We start from the raw sequence: 18,373 nt of genomic DNA, 5'->3' as shown, positions 1-18,373 counted from the left end.
GCACTTTTCTTCAAGACACTGGTGCTGGAGAATTAGTATGAAACAATGAGTTTTAAGTTGAAGACTGTTCCACCAACTAAGCAAAATGGTAGAAAAGGAAAGATATTTAGAGGGAGAGAGAGAGAAACACATGACCCCAAATCCAAGACAGACACAAGAAACAGAAAACCTACATATGACAAGGAAATGCTCGTTCTCCTGACCTGTCCTTGGAACAACATATTTCACCCACTTCCTTTAGTGATCCAATTAACATTTACCACACTTCCTATTCTTGGATTTAAAGAATAGTTTTCAGGGGTTCTGAAAATACTTTTCCCTTGAATTTGTCTTTCCTTACATCTACCCCAAAATGCATGTCCTTTGTAAATTCTATTTGAAGATGGGGTGCTGAGTTAGTTCAAATGACAAGTCATGAGAGGAAATAAACACCTCTTTGTGCTGGGATAGCCACACCATTAGTATCAGTGGTCTCCAACAAGACACGTGAGCTGCCTCTTTCCATAGGGACAAATATGATAAATATTACTCATTAGCCACCATAACCATCAGTGGTCAGTGTGTGCCAGAGTCTGAGTTAGGAGTTTTACAGACCAGATCACAATTAATCCTTGCAACCACCCTAAAAATGGGTGACTTCTGTCTTCACTCCATCCATGAGAAAACTGAGTTCTTAATGACAGCCAATGACACATGGCTGGTGAAGGGCAGTGAGCGCAGCGTTTCCTGTAGAACTTTGCTCAGTCCACCAGGATACAAGCTCTCCGGATAGAGGTTCATTAATCATTTTAATCCAGAAATGTTTAAAGAGTAACGGTTTCATCATCCTGTTAACCATATATTGCCAAAAAGACAGATTGCTGAATTTCACTAGCCAATAGCAACAAAATCAACTTTTTCTCTGAGCATTATGAAAACCTTATGCCATTAGCCCCAGAATATGTAGAAAAAACAGACCCAGGTTAATTGACTGCTACAGAGTCACTGGGCTGGTTGAGACAAGTGTTGAATTAGACTTTAAATTCCGTGATTTAGGCAATAAAACCACGGGACCAGGCCATATGGGACCAGTGCTGTTTAGAAACACCACTATGATACATCATACGCTGGTGAACATTCTATAAAAATCCTCCCGGGTCTGTCTCCGAATTTCCCCCCATCACTGTTTTGGCTTCGTGAACTATAATCTGAGCCCAGTCAGTATGAACAGAAACAGAAATGATTCAGACACGCTCTCTTCATCTCTTTCCTCCTTCCTGTATTTTTACACCCAACCACTCAATATAGCCAATATTCAACTGACGAGTCTAATCACTGATACCCACACAGCAGCGCCCCCCTCTGAACTCTGCATCCTGGACAGTTTATGGTCCCCACAGCATTCAATAGACAGCAATCCGTGTTTTAGGCATTTTTACCAAAATGACCAGAACAGAGAACAAAAATGCCTGTGCACCCAGGCCACTGGCTAAGGGTCCTTGGAATATTCCCAAGCCGCCTTCTCAATCATTTAAATACTTTCTATCAACATGTTGTAACAAGGAGAGTGGCTGTGCTCCGAGCAGGCAAGGTGAGTAATATAGAACAAGTGGCAATTGTATTGTAGCTCATTTTTTTTAATGGAGCATGAGAAGGGAAAGGCTTTAATTCTGTGGACACTGGCGGAGCCCCAAGTTTATGTAAAGCAGGAAATGCCTCCAGCACAGCTCCAGACAGCAGGAGCTCCTGAGAAGTGGCCCGTGTGCTGATGCAACAGGCTACAGACAATTGCTGCTCTCAGAGATGGTCAGTTACATCGAGCTTTGCAGCTTTTCTGTATCTTTCTGCACCTTTGATACCTGGCCGTGAGTACTAACAGGTGTGCTAGAATCCTGGCAATCCCAATCAAATGACGTCATGACCAGGTCCAACCAGCCCTTCCACCTCCACAAAGGACCTCATTTCCCTAATTTGCAAGGTACCTCCAATTAAAGGCTCTAAGAGCTGTAACTGTGGTCCAACATAAATTGAATAGTCTAAGCTGTACTGGAATTCATGTAATGAAGTCAGTGAATCAAATACACAGGCCAATGTTTCAGAGTTAACACGAAAACAAACAACAGCAAAAAAAAAAAAAAAAGGAGAAAGAGAAAGAAAAGCAGAAGCTAGGCTTATTTTCCTCCTGCAATTTCTCAAGCCACAATTAACATATTAAAGATGCTTTACATTTGGCTCCAATAATCTTGTGGGATTTATTTACTTGGCTCAGCAAAATTCGTTCCAGTCCTCTACTTGTGTACGGTAGTTATCTTGTCCTATCGAAAACAAAAATCAACATATGCCTACAAGATTTCATATTTCAACCTTTGTCTTGCCTATCAGTGCAAAAGCTGAAATGTTATCCAACCTTAACATGCACATTCAGACTTTATTTTCTTGTATATCTAAAGAGACTTTTTAAAAAGCTTCTCTAAATAGTATCTGAAACATGTGTTTTCTAGTGAAGTTTTCACCATTATAAACGTGGAGAGGCGCGAGGTGCAGGGGGAGATGCAACAATACTTTTAAGAGATGCTTTTCCTTCATTTCATAAAAGCAAACTGAGCACATCACAGTGTAATTCCAAAGCTGAACAGTATTCCCTTTTAAGTGAAATACTGACAAATAAAGCATCTGGCACACTTTAATGAGCTGTTTTATCCTTTCAGAGGGGCTGAAACTAGGACAGCCATTCATCTGAGAAAGTGGATAGCACAGAGCAATTACGTAATCGTGCAAAGCACGCTGATATTAACGGAGCCCCCCCTTGCCATTTAAAATTTTCCAGTACTACTTACTAGGGAAGGAAACAATAATATGTTTAACTTACCGACTCAATGCATCCGCAACATGTTAAAGGATATGCAATTTTCTATTTTCACCATATATTCAATAGTAAAAAAAATGTATGGCTCAAAGCCATAACAAGGGCTATTATAATAAAAATACATTCTACGTAGATACAGTTTTTACCAAGAACAAAGGAAAAATAAGGATATATAACAAGGAAGAGTCAGCATTGATACCATAATCCAGTGGTTTTCAACCAGGGGCAATTTTGCCCCCTGGGGGACGTCTGGAAATGTCTGGAGACATCTGGGTGAGGGGCTGTTAGTGGCGTCTAGTGGGTAGGAGGCAGGGCTGCTGCTGGACATCCTACAATGCACAGCACGGTGCCCCACAGCCAAGAATTGTCCCCTCCAAAAGATCACCAGTGCCAAGCTGGAGATACTCTACCGACCCCGATTAATAAGAAAAACCTGATAACCTAGGTGGAGGGTAAAGAAGGTGAAATTTAATTACGGACACATTTCAGTTTGAAGTGCTGGCCAAGTGACACGGACCAGCACAGAACCAGAAACTTTAGACGGCTAGAGAAAAAGTAGGTTACAAAATTAGACTATGAGGTCAAAGCTCAGAGGAGGGTTTCCGGCTGGATAAACAAGAGTGGAATGGTACTCACCCAGGCTGAGCGCTGAAAGGGAGAAGTGAGCATTTCTTTAGGAGCAAGGCAGGGGAGGAGGCCAGGGCAGAACCTGAGGCCATGCCTACATCTAGGGAACCAGTCAAGAGCAAGAGGGTCAGAGAGGTGCCAGGAAGGAGGCGGCGGCTGCCGATGTCACAGGCCTGGGAGTGGGGGTGGGGACTAGGAGAGCAGGGGGAGGAAACTGGATCTGGAAGCTTCCAGCAGAAGAGAGGCGAGGGCAGCTTTGATGGCATATCATGAGAAATAAGAAAATAGGTGTGGACTCTTTCTAGAAATGATAAGCAGTGAAAAAAAGACTGCCCAAGGGGGGAACTCAGTCAAGGTTCTACTCACTCTCACCTCCCCTCTCTTTTATAGGTATAAGTATACATATGTAATTTAAAAAAATAAAGTGTGAGTAAGGAGACAGAATCCTGGGAGAAATGACTCCTGACAGCATGAGAGAGAATAACTGATGGAACGTGGTCCTAGGGGAGGCAAGAAAAAGTTAAATCAAGAGGACAGGGTGAGACTGTCCTTCAGAAAGTCTGCCACAATTTAAACTCCCAGCAGAAGAGTACGTTAATAGTAGCTTCTTCAAATATTCAGATTCTGGGAAGTGTTATTAAAAAGCCACACAAAACGAAAAAAACTCATTCAATCTTTACAGTGGCAACATTATTTCACTATTTTATTTCTTTGATTATACTATTGAGGTAATTGGGTTACTCTCCATTTGTATTTCACCTTCTGCAAATTTCTTGTTCATGTGTTTTATTCACTTTTCTACTAAAATATTTGTTATTTTCTTATTGCTTTGTAAGGGTTCTTTATATATTAAGGCTCTAAATCCACTGTTAACATACTGCAAAAACTTCCGTTTGAAGTTGGCCTTAATGAAGAGCGAGTTGGCCGTGTGTATACATAGACATCAACGTCATAACAATGTGCATACTGATTTAGCAAATGAACTTCCCAGAATTTATCTTAAGGAAATGGTCTTGAATGTCTACAGGTATTTATACACATGAATAATATAGCAGCATAGTTGAAAATAACAAATAAAGGAAACAAGCCAATAGCAGAAATTTGACTTATATCATAGCCACTGACAGAATTGTAAACAGTCATGAAAAAAGCATAGGAGTTTTAAGATATAGTAAGGTAAAAAAAAAAAAAAAGTAAGTTGCAAAATTAAGGTAGACTACAATCCCAAGTGAAAGAAAATAAAGTATATATACAATACAATGTAAGCAGGATTATCTCTGGATGGTGAAATCATAGGTAACTGTAAATTAAAGGGTTTTTTCGTATTTTGCATATTTTCCACATATTCTATGATCAGTAAGTATTGCCTTTATATTGGGGAGGGGTGAAGGCAAAACCCCAGTTACTATTGTGGTGGTGTTTTTGTTATTGCTACTATTTATTGTAGGAGTATTTTTGAGTATCAGTAAAAGAGCTGGCTTAAGGGAAGAAGAGGGGACACCCCCAGGGTCAAAGGTGGTCACAACGAAATGCTGAGGAGGAGCGGAGCCACAGAGGACCTTCTCCAGGAATGTCAGAAAACCTAGGGAAATTTACACTCTGAGCCCCGCCACAATCCACCCCAGTTCTGATCTTCGGTCTCCAGTCTCAAATCAGGCCCTTTGCTCCAGAGTCATCGAAGGGAGCACACTAACAGAAACTGCACATTAAGGGAGCTGCCTGTGAAGATGTTAACGCAGGACCACTTATATTAGAGGACCAAAAACAAATCTCTGCAGCCTGCAAATGACAGACTGACGGTCTGGGACTGGGATTGGCTCACATGTCGGAGAGGGACTGCTATTCCGATTGGGCCCTACTCACAAAGTTCACTGGGCTGAGCCCAAGCAGAAATGCACAGCCAGAGGGCTACCACGAGGCGGCCATGGCTACCATTCAGGGTGGGCGCAGGGGAAAATATTCATCCCATCGTGGCAGGTGGCACCTCCCGGGTGGGAGGCATGCAGGGCAGACCAGGTAGTCCCTCCAATCGAATATCTCCCTGAGTGTGATCTTTAATGTTCCATGGTACTCAGAGAGAGCAAAGTCTTTCTGTATTCTGGCATTCAAGCCCTCTTGCAAATAGCAATGAGATTCCGGACCGGGGGATTCACATATTCAAACTACACAGAAAAACAGGTGAGAAAACCCAGAAGTTCAACACAATGATGGGAGAGGCAGAAACACATGGGGCCTTTCCATAGATGCCTTCCGCTCCACCTTTCTCTTAGGATGGTAATTAGTTTTATGTCGGATTAACTACTCTTAAGATTTTAAAAACAGATGGTAAAATGAAACATTCTAACATTCGGTTTTCACTGAGCACTAGAAATTTATTTCGATGAAGGCAGATTTAGCTAAGTAGCAGTCAGCTACATTATTACTTATTTCTTTTAAATTGAACTCAATTGACTATGAAAGACTACCTCACATTTAAAACCTTTACTCCCTTAAAGGGCACTTTTAGCAACTGAAGAGAAATCAACAGAGCACATTCATCTGTCCGGGGAGGCAGAAATTAGCATTTCAGTCACCCTTTATTATGTTTTTTCTTTGGGGGGGAATAAGAGAATCGTAACAAAATGTGCCTCATCAGGTTTCTCCAGGGAGATTGCGAAATCTCGGCATGTGTGAGCTTGTGTGAAACAGCACAGAATATTCAAGAGATGACCATTCAACCCTGTAACTTCTTCCGTTCCCATACTTGCGTACAAACCAGTTTATAAATACAATTTAAAAAGAGATGATTATTTTTGTGCAGATTTCTTTAAAGGTTCTTACATAAAGTGCAAGTCGAGGAAAAGCTGTTAAGACTGTAGTGTATAATTTTTAAAGAGAAATTCTTTGAAATAAATTCAAACAAAAGAAACACCTCTAACAATTTACCCCACCACCTAACATTAAAGATAATTTTTTTCGTAAGAAACATGAATTCCATACCAAAAACACCTTGCATTATCGATGCCTTATCTGATAGGTGGGTTACGTCCTCCATTTTTACAAAGCATTAGTAGTTCATACTTTTCCAAGCAATCAAAATCAGCACTTACCCATTTGTTTAGAAACTAAACACTTCTGGCTCTCAGCGAGACGGCAAAACCTGTTCCTTTCAGGTTTAAGAAATTCCTCTGCAAAATTTTACACTACCACGATCATTGCAAGACATATGAAACTTTCAAGCAGCGCAAATAAGAAAAGAAAAAAAAAAACCCCTACCTTGGGTTTCTTTTCCCCCCTTCAGTTTTTGTCCACTGTAAAGGGCTGCATCTTTAGCAGTCCGGGCTACGAGCATCTGAGTCGACAGACACAAAAACCGGCTTTCTTTGGCTGGCTGGGGTTCCCAGTCTTTTATGTGGTATCTTGGGCTCTGCTTGCTTAATTCATTCCTGATTCTACTGAAAGGAAGTCCAGCCTGGGGAGGCTGGCGGGAGAGCAACTGCTGAAGACACTTTTGACTGTAGGAGCTAACAAACCACCTTATATGCACCAATAAATGTGCAAACACATTTGAAGGCCCAAGGACTCTTGATTTTAAAAGATGACCTATTATTTAAAAAAAAAAAAAAAAAGCCCTGGGACAAAATCAAGCCATTTAGTTGTGACCTTGGAAAGTCTACTCTGAGAACAAAACTCTTTACTTGAGCCCAGCTTCATTTATGGCTATTTATCCTGGTCTTTACATAGAGCTACTGAATAGTTGCCATGACAACTCGGTAAACAAGATTCGAGTGACCACTGAGCAGTTTACTGGGATTGTTTTGTTTAGGGAGAAGAATGGCTGCTTTAATGCCTCCTTTACTAAAATTTCCTGAAAAGGGAGAGCTGCCTTTTTATACGTTATCTGTATGTGATGTTCTCAAAAGTCAAAGATGCTGGCCATGGGTGCTCCAGTCACAGAACAGGCGACATGAGTGGCAATCGGACAGGAAGAATTATGGAAGGTTACTGAAAGTTAAGTAAGCATGCAGGGAAAATGAACCATCTCAAAAGACTGTAAGACTGAACGTAGAGAGGAGTCAAAGGGGCTGATAATCCATATAATTCTAGAAAGTTCTAACTCCCTGGTTCTCCTGACACTTTCGCCCTCTCCATTTTAGTTTCTTCTACACAAAACAGTATCATTCACATTTTATCATGTGCAATAAAAATTCATTCTCAATGCTTCACCTTTGGCCAAGCAATCAGAAACTAACCTATTCTTACAAAATGTTACTTGAAAAAATTGTTGGCCTTGTGAACTGATTATGAACATCTGGCATTTTGATACATCATGATCATCTGCATTTGTCAAAACTCAAAGTGAGCCTTAATGTTAACTTTGGACTTTAATAATAATGTATCAATATTGGCTCATTATTATAACAAATGTACCACACTAATGCAAGACATTAATAATGGGGGAAACTGTGTGTGTGTGTGAGTTGAGAGGGGCATGATATGGGAGCTCTCTGTAGTATACGGTCAATCTTTCTGTAAATTCAAAAATGTTCTAAAACTACAGTCTATTAAGCACCAAAGGAAATTAAAAAAAAAAGGAGCAGCTAGTTAGGACAATCTGCCAAAGGTGTGTGATTTAAAACTAAACCCAAAAGGAAAAGGTCTGGCGATAGTCAAAGAAAGATTTTCCTGTGATTCAGATGTAAGTTGGGGTTAAACTTGCAAGGATGAAGTGAGCTTAAAAATGTCAGGCATATTCTCCATCCCAAACATGTAAGGCAAAGATGCATTATTTCATACAGTCGAGTGTAGCTTTTTCATGTCCACGTTCATCTCATGTAACACTTACCACCACTCTCCTAAGCAGGCACCATCACCAAACACACTTTAAAGAGGAGGTTAACAATTCCGAGGCCACAGGACTGCTTAGTGACAAGAGGCTGGACAGAAACCCAGGCACGCACCTTTGATCTATTTCCATCTCATCCCAATGCCTCACAGCCCCCTGCATCTGTGCGGCTCTGCAACACCCACGTTAACAGGACTGCGGGGTACCACGATGTGCTGGGGTGAGGGCGGAAGTGTCGCCCTTGATGCAGAGCGCGAATGAATGACCTAGTTACCCAGATTCTTCAGGTAATCTCGCGAGATGGCACGGAGGTGAGAGCAACCGGCGGGGGAGGGCCGGGACAGGACAGGGACGACGAGGAGTAGGGCGGCAATTGGGGGGAGGGGCGGAGTGTGGGCAAACAGTCCCAGAAGGAACAGAAAAAATAAACACGAATGAGACAAACATAGTCAGTAACAGCAAAGCTCTACAAAACCAGGTGCCCACAAGAGCCTTGAGATATTGTAGCATAACGTGCTGATGTGCGAATGAAAATTCTGAGATCAAACTTTGCTCAGGATGCTGTTTACTAGAGCAGGGAAACGTGTGCTTATTAGGAGCTTAAATATATTTGACATTCTCATAGGAGTGAATATCTGACATTTCAGTTCGTTTCATCTCAAATGACTGGATGAAGAACAGCGAAGGGAAGAGGAAATGCAGATTTCTCAAATATTTAGTATAAAAAAGACCCTTCCCATAAATACTAAGGGCTTAAAAAATACACACCCACACACACAAAACAGGCTGCGTTTAGGTATAAGGAAAGAATAAAGTCTCTGCCCCTGAGGGTTATTTACAAAGAAGGAGGATGATTCTTTTGTGTCATATTTAAAGGGGATAAATAGACCATATTTCATAAATTCTTAATGCAAATATGTTCCCATTTCAAGATGCCTGGAATTGGGAGGTGTCCATGGCGCGCTGACATCCAAGCAGTCACTGCAATGCAATGCACCACCTGGGAGTGAAGAACGGTAGCACGGCTTTTCATTCTGTCTTTGAAAATCACGGACACTATTGGAACTACTCGTACTGAGTCCAGCTGTCCTTTCAATGTAGTCAAAATATTACACTACAGATTCATCAGTTAACATGGAAAGTTATCTTATCTGGAGAAGGGCTTGGAAACAGAGTGGTAAGGTCTAACTGTGCTATTAGGGAAGCAAATATTTGTAGTGGACATAGGACCTCCATGTCCTGCTTTTTGTAAAGCAACAACCAACAGCAAGTGATAAGACAGCATCGTGCTATGGGTTAATGCTATAGGTTAATAGGCAGAGCTTTTGCTTCCAAGGTGATACATAAATAATGGTGCTTTTTACAATCATGAGAGTCTTAGATGCAATAAAATACAGTAAAAGATAATAGTTGAACTGAATGATGTATAATTCCAGAAAGTTCAGTCAAAATGCTAAAATCCGGGGCTGGCCCCGTGGCTGAGTGGTTAAGTTCTCGCGCTCTGCTTCGGCTGCCCATGGTGTCGCTGGTTCAGATCCTGGGCGCGGACATGGCACCACGCATCAGGCCACACTGAGGTGGCATCCCACATGCCACAACTAAAATATATACAACTATGTACTGGGGGAATTTGGGGAGAAAAAGCAGAAAAAAAAAAAAAGATTGGCAACAGTTGTTAGCTCAGGTGCCAATCTTTAAAAAAAAAAGCTAAAATCCAATGTTCAACCTTTCAGCTTAAACCCTTGTTATATGGCAGATTCACACATCCAGATCTCCTTGCTCAATCAGGGCAGGTGACAAAGGCCTTGGGGGAACGGCCCATTTAGACATCTGAGTATTTGAGTATAAAGAAGTGTTTGTGAATTGTGTTCTGCTTGGCTTTTCCAAAAGGGCTCTGAATCCTAGGGGGCCACGTCTGAGAAAGGCTCAGCTGTGAGAGGTAGACAGGGAGAAGCAGCACGTGAACATAGCAAGACTGACTCATATCAAGGATATCACCCTAATACTGACCTACTGGTACATCCCCAGGGTGTCTGAAATTTCAGCTACATAAATCAAAGATGATCCAGAAGCGAAAAATTAAAAAAGAATTAACTAGAATGGAATCTGTGGCAATGAGGATTAAAGATAGCACAAATGTCTTTATCTTTGGCAAAGCTGAGCACTCATATACTATGAGCATCTCTACAATGTCCTTTTATGAGCAGTTTGATTGGACATCCACTGAGCACACATGACAGCCTGGACAATGAGCCATGCACAGGGCGCAGAGATGGGTAAGGCAGGTCCTGCAAAACTGTACTTGGTCAGGGTCTTCTATATTTATGGAATACTTGATTCAGAAAAAGAGATTAAGGCAGAGAGATCAAAGCCTAAAAAGAAATCTGAAAGTTGCTGGAATAACATTCAGTAAGGCTAACGAGAAGTAAGATGAATAAAATGAGACAGAAAAAGATACAGGAAGAATAAAACAGGACAAAAAAATTCCAGGTAGGACATGTGTCACACTATCAGCAAGTCTTTTAAAGGAAGTGTTTGGTCTTTAAAAAAAAACAACTAGAGGGGCTGGCCCCGTGGCCAAGTGGTTAAGCTCGCGCGCTCTGCTTCAGTGGCCCAGGGTTTCGCCAGTTCGGATCCTGGGGGCAGACATGGCGCCGCTCATCAGGCCACGCTGAGGTGGCGTCCCACATGCCACAACTAGAAGGACCCACAACTAAAAATACACAACTATGTACCGGGGGGCTTTGGGGAGAAAAAGGAAAAATAAAATCTTAAAAAAAAACAACTAGAAAAAAATGGCAAGCAGCACCTGGGTCACACAAATATAAATCCAAAAGATTAAAGGTACTAGATTCATTCATTCATCAAATCATTATGCCTCTGGAAACCAAAGGCTCATGTTTCCAGAATGTTCTCGCTTCATGCGGGTTTGTGGGCTAAGGTATTGGTCAAAATGAGGGACCTACTCTGAGATAAACAGTGGCATCACGAAGGAGACACAGACAGATCATTGGGATTCATTTAAGCACAAAGCACTGGCATCTTCTGAATCCCTCAAGAACCTCTGTGTGACACGGTCTGCACGTCCTCATGGCTCAAGGCACGGAGACCAGGCTTCAAGACAAGGCCACCACAGTCAGGCAGTCCCATGTCTCCAGCTTCGTTCTCTTGCTTGACATTCCATTTTCTAGCAAATATGGCTGCGGTCCACCTCACAGGCCCCACAGTTTCCCTCCTCCGGGGCCTGGTCTCCAGCCTCCCCTCGGCGTGGACCTCCCTCTCCTCACTTGAACCTGAGATAAACCCCCTCTGACAGAAGCCTTCCTCCACAGCCCCCAGCCCGGGCAATTCCGGTGACCCAAGTCCTGTCCTTTTGGAGAAGACTGGACAGAATCTTTGAGGATATTGTTATGTCGGGTTAAAAGCTTAAAGATGCTGCTGTAGGAATCAGGGATGTTTCCCCCTAGAACTCCAGTGCTCCTTACATCAAACCCACAGAAGGAGCAGTGGGCAGAGCCAGCGGGGCATGACGCAGTGACAGCCCTGACGGCTCCTCAGGAAGAGGGCCCAGCCTCACATTCAGGTCTGGGAACTGCAGACAACCCGTTCTCACACCCAGGAAAGTTCTCCTGACATTTATCTGTCTATTCCCTTCTTTAATTTTGTCCCGCACCTCCTCAGGGTTTTTCTGAGGAATGTTAATGACAGACTTTTCTGACTAGAACTTATTGGCTAAAATACCAGGTGAGGAGAGCAGGGAGAGATCACAGGCCGTGGGACACCCTTGGGGAGAAATTTTGATGAGGCAAAGCAGGTTTCCTTTGATACAGAGATCTCCCGGGGTCGGTTCAGACGCCTTGCGCCAGAAACTCTACTGCCTAAGCCAATCACAATAGAAAAAAGCGAACGGGCCACATCGCCAACTGGAAACCATCTGATGGTGAAGTCTTCAACCCTGAAAATTCTCAGCTTAGTGGAGGATCCCGTCCTTCAGGGCCCTCTAAGGCAAAGAGCTGGCTGCAGAACTAGTCCCGGGGAAGAGAGACGCTTTTTATTCCCTTCATAACTTAGCGCCAGGAGGATTTCTCAACGACACTAGTCAAGTGCCTTTTGTACAACGCCCGCGATTAGCTACAAGTTGTTTATAAGAAAGAGACTGGTCCACGTGTTATAGTTGAACTGACATAACTGTTTGAGCATTTCAGCTACAGTCTCCCTGCTCGCACCTGCTTTTCAAAGCAAAATATAAAAACCCCGCAAAACATAAAAACCCCGCAAAACAAAAACCCCGTAGTATTCCCACAAATGATTTCCAGATTCTTCAGGCCCACGTGCCTGTTCTGGGGTTTACACACTTGCCAAGGAGGAGAGGTAGCCAGCGCCACCAGCCTGGGGCCCAGAGAGCTGTGTGCTCAGACTTGCTGGGCCACCATGAGAGGCATGGATGTGCTTCTGAAAGTACAAAAGCAGTTACTTGGCTTTTTCTAAGGCCACAGACTTCACCGCTGCCATTCTTCTCCCTTTCTGGTCACAGAACCTGCCCAAAAAAACCTCCAGAATATGCCAAAACCCATGATCCACATTCCTGAATGATGCACCAAATACCTACACATATACCTATATATATATATATATATTTTTTTTTTTTTTTGAGGAAGACTGGCCCTGAGCTAACATCTGTGCCCATCGTCCTCCACTTTATATGTAGGACACCTGCCACAGCATAGCTTGATAAACGGTGCATAGGTCTGCACCCAGGATCTGAACTGGCAAACCCCGGGCCGCCAAAGTGGAGTGCAGGAACTTAAATGCTGTGCCACCAGGCCAGCCCATATATCTATGTTTTTTGCTGAGGAAGCTTCATCCTGAGCTAACATCTGTGCCACTCTCCTTCTATTTTGAATGAGGGTTGCCACCACAGCATGGCCACCAACGAGGGGTGGAGGTCTGTGCCCGGGAACTGAACTCAGGCCACCGAAGCAGAGCGTGCTGAACTTAACCACTAGACCATGGGTGGCTCCCTATTTTTTTTGGTGTTGAAGAAAGGTCCACTCCTTATTTTAAAAAATTTAATTGCACCGCTTCCCGAAATCTGAACATTTCACAGCATCCAGCACTTGCTTACCTCCTCAAGCTGAGCCCTAGAAGCTGGGGGAGGGAGAAGTAGTGTGAGGATAGAGTGCCACCACTCCTGGGGACTCTGTTATCCCTGGGGACTGCATCACCCCACCTTCATCCTGCTGCTTCTCATACCCCCACCCCTGTTTCTACCCCATTGCTCCCCCACATGCCTGTGCCAGACAAACCAGTCCTCGTCTCTCCCTCCCTCCGGGTCCCAGGTCCCACGTGTATCTGAATACAACCTCCCAAGCACTTTGATGACAATGACTTGAGAAGCAAGTGCGGGAGGTGAGGGGAGACAGATTCATCCCTCCTGCTGGAAATACACATCCCCCATCTCTGGGGCGAAGGCAGGCAAGATTTTCCCTGTGGAATTTCTAGAAGCATCTACCTTTGGAAAAAAGAAAATTCATAAGAAACTCCAAATGAGGGTTGTTTACGTACTTTTCGTATAACACAGTCACCACTAACACTCCAACATTTTCAAGAGAACCAAATGGTTGCTAAGCAAGTCATAATTTAATATCTCCATATTCTAATTAGCATCTTCACACTTAAAATCACACCTACATCTTAGGCCTCAGACAAGTCAGTTCACGTGTCTGTGCCTTGACTTTCTGGGTGCCTCTAAAATGGTACCAAGATGTTTTTTTCAAAGTCTTCCACAGCCCATCTCTTGGTGTGTATTAATTAGTGTCTGCCACGGGTCAGGAGATGGAAAGGCTGTGAGCTAACCCAAACGGAACCACGAGGTTGGGTTGGCTCATTTTTTAAAATGCAAAAACCAAAGCGGTTGGGTACAATCAAATTCGAGCAAGGAAAAATAAACATCAAAAAGAGGTAATTTCTTCAATATTTTGGCTGCTGCAGTGTTTTCAAGCAGGCCTAATTTCAAAAGCTATTACGATTTAAAGGAAAAACTAACTCCATACCATCCAAGAAAGAAAACAAAACCACAGGGGGTGACTGACTTTTTCAAATTAAAATTTCTATCCTTATAATAGCAATGGCATGGTAGGTCCCCCATTTCATGGACTCTAAGATGCCAATGGCTGTAAAACTGCATGATTATGTTACACTCCACTAAGAAAGGAAAAGAGCTCCCAATTAAACTATGGCTCACCATAGCTGTAAGATGCACCCCATTACCCAAGACTTTATATTGGGAAAAAACATGTATGTTTGAAGGATGAAATATGGTATTATCATCTCTGTTATAAAAAGAGGAAAGAGACACTGACAGAAGTTAAATGGCTGCTGTGAGTGTAGACGGAAAATGCAAAGCCCATATATATTGTCTTGTAGATACTGCCCATTGGGGTTAGGAAGCACTGCAAGTGGAATATAAACCAGCTGACGTGGTATATGGTTCTGTTTTAACTATTAATTCCTACATTATGTAAAAAAAGCTATACATTATGTTGCCATTTTTTTGTGATAACCTAAAACATTTTAATATAAATTTGAAAAATGGAAAGATGAATTAGTTTTTAAACTACCAGAAGATATGCACATGAAATTATGTCATCACAGATCTTCTATATAAGATCAGTCTTGGCCACTTCATGTCATACAAATGCCACATTCTCACTGTCACACCTCTCAGTAAGGGAACAAACTGAACAGGTTATTCTTTTATTAAAGAGAATATCCAGTTTTTCCTTCCTAAAAGACAGAGAATTCAACATTGTGGTTCTTATAAATAAGAATCGTTAAGCTGCAAATAAGGAAACCATGGTAACATTAAGTTAAGGTAATGGGTAAACAATATAAAAAGCAAGAGCTAGCATCAGCAAAGTTACATAAACACAAATCTCACGGGAAACAGTTGAGGTCAGATTTCTTATCTTAATCCTTATGAGGATGGCACCTAGTTCTTCAGCCTAAGAGGCCTGTGGCATGACTGTCTTGTAGAGGTTTTCCTCTCTTCAGAGGGGTTATTAAGAGCTGATATTTCCCAAACCAAGATAATTTCAACTTTTTAGCAACATGTTAAGGCAAGTTACCCATTTAGCCTTGGATTCACCAACTGTATACATCTAATACTAAATTTTCTTTGTTTAGATGGCTTCTCCTTTTAAAACTCATATTGTTTCTGATCAGGTATGGAATTAAAAAGCTAAAACCACAGAGCCTAGGCATGAAAACTTATGATGGCAACATTTCAGGAGTATTCTAATTAATTACAACCAACTAAAGGCCTTAAAATTCATTATTACTACTTAGAATTCAGACTCTTTGTTATGTTTAACAATAAAGCAAAAGAAACTAAAATGAAAAAAATCAACCGCAAAAAGAACACACCAACTGTTTCTTCTAAAAAGTTATATCCCACTCTGGAGCTTGCTCAAGAATTTCAAACCAAATGCTAAGAAAAAAATGTGAAGGCTTTGCAATGTTTCCTTTTAAAGTAGATTTCTCTAAAGCTTAATGGCATCATTGAAAAGCAGATGAATAGGCCCAAGAGACAAAGGGAATTTTTCCACTTAATGTTATGCTATAATAATGTCATATACATTTCCAACTATCTATAATGAAAGGACTTCAGAGAAACCAAATCTGTGAGTAACCACCCCAGAGGGTGGTGTCCAGTCTAGAACTGTCGTAAATCTTACCTTCTGCGTGTTTGGCTTGATACAGCGAACAAAGAAAGGATTAGAGGAGCTTAGCGTTGCCATTAAGGAATGCAGAGAGTCCTATTAGAAAGGAAAAAGTATATGTTGATTTAGTTTCTTACTATGTCATTCCTTAAATTTCTCAGCACCCTAGGCACTTATCAGAAACAAGAATAAAAATAAATAAATAAAAACTCTATTATTATTCCTAAGATTTATATTTTTAATTTTATCATCCTAATACAAAATAGAGCAAAGATATTACAATTCATTGTCATTGAAGTTATTTCACAACATACAAAACTCATGTGTCACTTCCTTGAAATAGTACCATTTAAAAAAAAAAAAATTCTGTTAACAAAAGATAACCCTAGGATATTTCAATGTTTAGTGCAGAAAACCTGAGAAGTATTCACTCTCCCACTGGAGGCATTCCTCCTATTTCATTATTGCCATCAAAATAATAGCCTATACCATACTTCACTGGTCTTTGAGCCACAATCTCTTACCCTTACCTTAAAATCACCAGGCAAAGCAATCCTCTGTAAAACTGCCTTTTTTTTTTAAGTTTTTTTTATTGTGAAGAATTTTTAACATTTACCAAACCCGACAAAGCATGTAATGAGTACTCATCATCGGCTGCAGCACATGGCTTATTTCATCTGATTCCTGTTTCTGTGCAGACTATACCCACCCTTTGTAGAGAAGCAAATCCTTGACATTGTATTATTTCATCCTTCGATATTTCAAGATGTATTGTTGAAGGCTAAACACTTTAAAATATACACCCATAACCACCATATCATCATCCTAAAAAGATTTAACATGAATTCCTTAATATCAATATGAAAAGATGCAACTATCTCAAGTTTCATATTAAATGGTTTACTCTTTGAAATCACAATGCAAATAAGGTTATGCATTGTAGTTGGTCGATATGTCGTGTAATCCCCTGGTTTTCCCTGCATCTCTCTTTTTCCTTCTTACAATTTTGCTGTTGAAGAAACTGGGTTGCCTACAACACCAGAGTGATCAGTTACTTCTCTGCTTAGAAAGTCTCTGCGTCTCTCACAGATGACACAATGTCCTGGCATTTATGGCCCTTCATATTCTGCTGCCAATGTAACTTCATAACAGCATCTGGTCTGCTGGCCCCCATCTAGTGACAGTCTCCAGGGACAGGACTCACATTCCTGTCTCAGGTCTCCTCCTCCTGCTCTTGTGTCTACCTGGAAGGCCTGCCCATCCTTTTCCGTTTCCTTGCTTCCTAGTCCAATTTAAGTTCCAAACATCCCCACAGCCTTGAAAGACAACTCCAGGCAATACTGACCCAGAAAAAGAAAATAACTCCACTGGAAGATTAAGAGCTGAGGTTTCAGAGTCAGACAGATCTAGGTTTAACTCAAATCCCAGCTTCAATCCCCAGAGGGACTGTGTGGGTCTCCATTTCTCTAAACCTCAGTTTCCTCTTCTATAAAATGGGGACAATAATATGTGCTTATAAGATTATGGGAGAAGTGAACAAGATAATGTACATGAAGCGACCAGCCCAATGATTGGCACATAATAAGTATATAATAAATGGTAGCTATTATTATTATATGCCATCTGGGTCAACTCTGCCCTTCATGTTGCATTACCCATCATTGTCACACTCACCGCCAATGACACTGTGCAACAGACCTCACACAGGACCCTGCCCGATGCATCCAACCGTGAGTAAATGAAAGGACAGATTTAATAAATGTCTGTGGCTTTTGTGCCTCTGTTTCCTTTGTCACTTGGGGGTGAAAAAGAACAAGGTAGGGGCATGGTCCTCATATGCTCTACCTCTAAACTATATAAAATGATTATGTATTTCAAATGCAAATAAGAATGTTCCTTCTTTTTCCCTGAATTCTGGATATCTGAACAAGGTAACTAACATTGATCTTATTTAAATATGCACTTGGTTATTATTTCTAGTTATAATACTATAAACACACCTGGGAAAAACACGAAAATCCAGATGTGAAAAAAATATACTCTATTTTCAAATGATCATCTAAATACAAATCAGTCATCTCAAATGGCCAAACAGTCCTTTTTAAGAAGAACTGCTATTTCATACGCTTAGAATAAGGACTATTTATCTGTAACAACAGGAAAAAGATCTCCATGTTTTTATCTGACTCAGGAAAAAAAAAAGGATATTTCATTTCTAAAGTAGTCTGGTTTAAAAGGATAATATACAAGGAAACAATAAAATAAACACTTTCATAGACCTGTGTATATCTAACCCCTATTTTCAATTCTTAAATCACAATCATGATCGATTCATCGAAGCCAGCAATGTAGACT

General features: G+C 41.4%; 1 protein-coding gene across 1 annotated transcript in view; it reads right to left on the bottom strand.

Annotated features, from left to right (window-relative positions):
- MYO10 (myosin X) overlaps positions 1–18,373 on the bottom strand; it is a 210,197-nt gene that overhangs the window by 58,978 nt on the left and 132,846 nt on the right. Inside the window, exon 19 of the mRNA XM_014837346.3 lies at positions 16,034–16,114. Within this exon, the coding sequence (XP_014692832.2) occupies positions 16,034–16,114 (81 nt within the window). The remainder of the gene's footprint in view (positions 1–16,033; positions 16,115–18,373) is intronic.

Source organism: Equus asinus, chromosome 10 (assembly GCF_041296235.1).
Source record: "Equus asinus isolate D_3611 breed Donkey chromosome 10, EquAss-T2T_v2, whole genome shotgun sequence".
NCBI lineage: Eukaryota > Metazoa > Chordata > Mammalia > Perissodactyla > Equidae > Equus > Equus asinus.
The sequence above is the reverse complement of the archived record's forward strand: the minus strand, read 5'-3'. Positions and strand labels throughout refer to the sequence as shown.